We start from the raw sequence: 5,000 nt of genomic DNA, 5'->3' as shown, positions 1-5,000 counted from the left end.
GTCTCTGTGCTGTGAGGACACCTGTAGTCTGGGCCGCAGCGGGGACTCCAGCCCGTTCCAGTCCCGTGAAAGCCTCAACGACGGGTAAGCACAGAACCGAAGAACCGGAGAACAGCTCGGGCTCAAAGAACCTTGACGCCATCTCTTGGCACGCAGCCGCAGAAGGCTACAATATCAAAAACAGCGGCCGTGACCGCCTTTGTGCTCCGGCCGGCGGGCCTTTGGTGTTCTGATAGTGGGGAAGAAATATGGTGGCAGCTGCCTCTTCAAAAGCCTGGCAGCGTTATTCACCAGGCATTGCAGAGGAGGACTTGGTTTCTGGGTGTGCCGGTTATTTTTGGCAGACTCAATCAAATATCCGCAGCACTGTCAAGGGCTTTAAGCTCATAGTTTCGACCACAGCGTCTGTCAAAGAGATGTCCTTGGCAAGGCCCGCTCGACTCTTTATCCAGCACCTGTGTCAAGTCACTTAAAGGATCTTCACACACTCCTCTGCTTATCTGCCACTAAGACTACATTTTTATTAGTATTTCTTTTTTGTTCCTATTTTTTTCCCCTGTCTTAAAGTATATGTTTATAATGTTTTGAGGCACGATGATGTTATGCAGAACCAGGATACCCGTTGCTGAAGAACTAGTTTTATTTCTATTACAAATTAAATGTTAAAAGACCCTGTTAGTGGCTTATTTGCCACTAAGACTACTTTTTTTCATTATTTGACTTCTTTGATCTTGAGAGGCTCAAAGTGTGTTTATAATGCGGGTCAGAAGCGTGCGAGTCTGTGTTCTGTGGTCTGTGTTCTGTGTTCTGTGGTCTGTGTTCTGTGTTCTGTGGACTGTGGTCTGTGGTCTGTGTTCTGTGGTCTGTGTTTTGTGTTCTGTGTTCTGTGTTCTGTGGTCTGTGTTCTATGGACTGTGTTCTGTGGACTGTGTTCTGTGGTCTGTGGACTGTGGTCTGTGGACTGTGGTCTGTGGTCTGTGGTCTGTGTTCTGTGGACTGTGTTCTGTGGACAGTGTTCTGTGGTGTGTGGACTGTGTGCTGTGTTCTGTGGTCTGTGGACTGTGGACTGTGGTCTGTGGACTGTGCTCTGTGTGCTGTGTGCTGTGTTCTGTGGACAGTGTTCTGTGGTGTGTGGACTGTGTGCTGTGTTCTGTGGTCTGTGTTCTGTGTTCTGCGGTCTGTGGTCTGTGTTCTGTGGACAGTGTTCTGTGGTGTGTGGACTGTGGACTGTGGTCTGTGGACTGTGGTCTGTGGTCTGTGGACTGTGCTCTGTGTGCTGTGTGCTGTGTTCTGTGGACAGTGTTCTGTGGTGTGTGGACTGTGTGCTGTGTTCTGTGGTCTGTGTTCTGTGTTCTGCGGACTGTGCTCTGTGTGCTGTGTGCTGTGTTCTGTGGACAGTGTTCTGTGGTGTGTGGTCTGTGTTCTGTGGTCTGTGTTCTGTGTGCTGTGTTCTGTGGTCTGTGTTCTGCGGTCTGTGGACTGTGCTCTGTGTGCTGTGTTCTGTGGTCTGTGGCCAGCTCCAGGTGTGGTGTGGTGAGTCATGCTGTGGGAGAGAGCAGGCCAGTCCCAGCAGCACCTCTGCCCTCGAGCTGTACGATCAATCCCCATCATTTCCTCTTAGATTTATGACCCAGTGTCCCTCCTCTCTCTCTTCCTCTCTCTCCCTCTCTCTCCTCCTCTCTCCCTCTCTCCTCCTCTCTCTCTCCCTCTCTCCCTCTTCCCAGACACGCCAACCAGTCGGCGGGGAGCAGCCTCACGGATCTGGAAGGGCGTCCTGAGGTGTGGCCCCTTGCACAGGGCCTCCACTGTGAGTCGAGGAAGAGGAACACAGCTTCCGCAGAGGAGGAGAGGCTTGAGGGGCAAAGAGAGGAGGAGGAAGAAGAAGTTGAGGAAGAGGAGGAGGAGAGGAGAGGGAGGCTGAACCTACAGGAGCAGGAGCAGAGGGAGGGAGGTGGTGCTGCTGACTGCTCCTCTCTGTCACAGCAGTAGTGGATCTCCTCATCAATGGAGGTGAGGAACTTAAGAGGTCTTAAAGATTTGTCATCTTGACCTTAGAAGGGAACCATTGTAGGTTCTACTTCAAGGATGCTGCTGCTGAGAACCGAGGTTTGTTGTGGCTGAAGAGCCATTAGTTATTTTAAAAGGTTCTCATTATGAGCACAATATCAAAAACCCTTTTTGAACACCTACTTTTCTGGTGCTGTATAATATCCTGCAGTACACAGCCTCTTGAGAGACAGCTTGTGGTATCTAAATGATCCAGTCTAAGTCCAATGGAAACAAGCTTTGGGTTCCATTCATATTTAATCTCCGAACTAAACTGTGTCCCTGACACTGAAAAAAAATCTCTACTTCATAAGATAATTTAAAGTGCTTTTAAAAAGTGCTTTGGAATGCTTTGTTTACATATGGCTATGGAGTAAACAAGTCAACAGACACATGGCCGACGATCAGGCTACTACGTGAGGAGTGCTCGTGACGGAGGGGCCACTGTAGCCGTGCAGTGCTTCGCTGGGTTCATAAGCCAGAGGAATAACATTTCTCTGTGACTGCATTATACACGGGTGATTAATTAGAATCGCTTTTTGAAGACTCAGAAAAGCCTCTTTAATCCTGCAGAAATTCCAGCAATTCCACCATGCTGTTTACCTCCACCCTACAGTGGGCCTGACAGAAACAGAAACAGGCATCTCGCTGGGCAGCCTCGTGTTGTGTTTAACACAGGGGCCTCGCTCATTGCTCTCCTCGCCGGTGCAATTACTCATGATGAAGTGTGTGTGTGTGTGTGTGTGTGTGTGTGTGTGTGTGTGTGTGTGTGTGTGTGTGTGTGTGTGTGTGTGTGTGTGTGTGTGTGTGAGGGGGTTGCTTTAAAAGGGTGTGCCATAGTGTTAAAAAAGCCAATAAGCGATCCACAAACAACTGTGGCTTTGCAGTCAGGAAGAGGAGAGGACGTGCAAACACAGCGCTTCGGCACACAAAGGGCCTGTCTGCACTGGAACCTCCTACATGAAAGCAATAAGCCCCCGTTTCCCTTTGAAGACTTCAAGGTCTCTCCCAACTGCACTAAATCACCTCGTGTGGAAATTATGGAGCAGTTGCCATTTTTGTGTGTGTGTGTGTGTGTGTGTATGTGTGTGTGTGTGTGTGTGCTGCTCGAACACAACAAAACACATTGAGAGGGTGACATTTCAAGAAAAAGAAAAGAAAGAAAACTTTTTAATGAAATGCTTGAAGCACATTTATCATGTGGGAGGTGGGTTTGCCAGGAGTCACGGGTGATGACAGGTGCGAGTCCCTGAAAATGAATTAGCCTGCAGAGCTACAGCGGGGGGGGGGGGGGGGTGGAGCCAGTCAACCTGAAAACCATCGCGCCAGGACGAGGAGGAAGAACTCCAGACGCCAACGACGGCTCACTTTTTGTAGACTTCAGATTCAGGTTACTCACGGTCTAGTCCGTGTTGATCTTCATGGCCAGTCTGTTTCATTCATAAAAAAAACTTTTGTGAGAAATTTTCCAGCGTTAGCTAAAGTGTTTTGACTCAGCAGGTACAGTAAAGAAGCGTTGGACTCAATTATCCGATGATTTCCCAGTGCGTCCGACTTCAAAGTGTCCACCTGACTCTCCCTAGCCTCGTGTGTCTCATTATGTTCCCCTTTCTCTCTTGTTTTCCAGGATGGCCCCTGCTCACTCTGGCTTGCGTACATCCTCGTGAAGTATGTTGGCACGACCGAGATCCCATTTCAGATTAGGCAAGCTCTCTCTCTCTCTCACTCACACACACACACACACACACATTCAAAAAAAAAAGAAAAAAAAAGAAGGGTCGTCACATCCACCAATGGCAGGTGACCGGCCGCACCGTCACCCATCATGTAAATAAAATGCAAACGGAATCACTTAAGGCACAGAGCTCAATTGAAGAAACTGCCGGCAAAAAAAAACAAAACAAAAACACGATGACGTGACGCTAAATGTTAGGAGTCACCTGTGGAGATAAGGGGCCCGGGCGGGGTCGCCAAGACAACGCACGCACGTCACGGGATCGCTTGTTGAAACATCTGGGCCGCCACCTCGTTTTGCGTGCTGAACTGAAGGAGGAAATGGCTACAAAGCTTCTCTCTGCCCCCCCCCCCACCCCCACCCCTTTTCATGTTTGGGTGACCTTGCACATGTGTCCACCTCTCTCTCTCTCTCTCTCTCTCTCTCTCTCTGCTCTTTCTCTTCTTGTGATTGGCCACAAGAATAAAGACTTGTGTTATCTTCGTATCGATCGTGCATTGAGAACCAAAAGCAGCGTTTCATGTGGTCGTCTCGTATGTAAAGTTGTGCTAAATGATCTTGAGTCGATTAAAAACAAAATGGCCCCTTTGAGTCAAAGCCCTTGAGTGTCTGACCTGTAGTGTCCCACGGGAACCCCTGCACCTGTATATGATATACAACTGTTTTGTGTTGTAGATACTGTAAAATAGTTTGAAGAAAAATAATTATTAGATTGGTAATATTTTTGTAATGTAGATAACGATCTTGTTAATTATCCACCTTGTTCACTTTTTTTTTTTTTGTTTGCTCTTGTTGATGTGCACTTACAGCATTTCTGAAATTCATGTGGAGTTTCAAATTATTTGTAATTAAAGTCTCAAAAACACACGTTGTTGATTTCCGTGAGTCTGTATGCTCCAACACTTTGCACTGTTTGAGTCACTTAGGTCCCAGGGATACATAAAAAGGCTTAGAAAAACAAAGAATTTCACCATCAACACATTTTCATCAACATATATTCTCTTTTATTATTGGTCGATATGAAACAGAAAACATTAACTTCCCTGGTAAAATACATAGATATACATAGAAAATTAATTTACCAAATGTTTTCACAGGAAGTCCATTAAACTGATACTCACAGAAACCCACTGTGGCCAGTATGAAGTATGTACGGCGCAGTGAGTTTCAATCTGGCAATTTAGTTAGGTATCTTTAAAGCGGTGTGTATTCTTCTGCT

The 5,000-nt window shown here is 47.1% G+C and overlaps 2 protein-coding genes across 3 annotated transcripts in view; one reads left to right on the top strand and one right to left on the bottom strand.

Annotated features, from left to right (window-relative positions):
• tnfrsf19 (tumor necrosis factor receptor superfamily, member 19) overlaps nt 1-4,648 on the top strand; it is a 25,393-nt gene extending 20,745 nt beyond the window's left edge. For both annotated transcript variants that reach the window (XM_031573934.2, XM_031573933.2), the window contains exons 8-10: nt 1-84; nt 1,725-2,010; nt 3,674-4,648. The exon at nt 1-84 is cut by the window's left edge and continues 19 nt beyond it. In XM_031573934.2, the coding sequence (XP_031429794.1) occupies nt 1-84; nt 1,725-1,989 (349 nt within the window). In that variant the 3' untranslated portion in view covers nt 1,990-2,010; nt 3,674-4,648. The remainder of the gene's footprint in view (nt 85-1,724; nt 2,011-3,673) is intronic.
• A 114-nt stretch (nt 4,649-4,762) lies between these two features.
• Nucleotides 4,763-5,000, bottom strand: part of LOC105909767 (mitochondrial intermediate peptidase) — a 46,888-nt gene continuing 46,650 nt past the window's right edge. Inside the window, exon 21 of the mRNA XM_031573932.1 lies at nt 4,763-5,000. This exon is cut by the window's right edge and continues 445 nt beyond it. The gene's annotated coding sequence lies outside the window, so the exon portion shown is untranslated.

Source organism: Clupea harengus, chromosome 9, assembly GCF_900700415.2.
Source record: "Clupea harengus chromosome 9, Ch_v2.0.2, whole genome shotgun sequence".
NCBI lineage: Eukaryota > Metazoa > Chordata > Actinopteri > Clupeiformes > Clupeidae > Clupea > Clupea harengus.
This window is presented reverse-complemented; position numbering and strand designations above follow the sequence as displayed.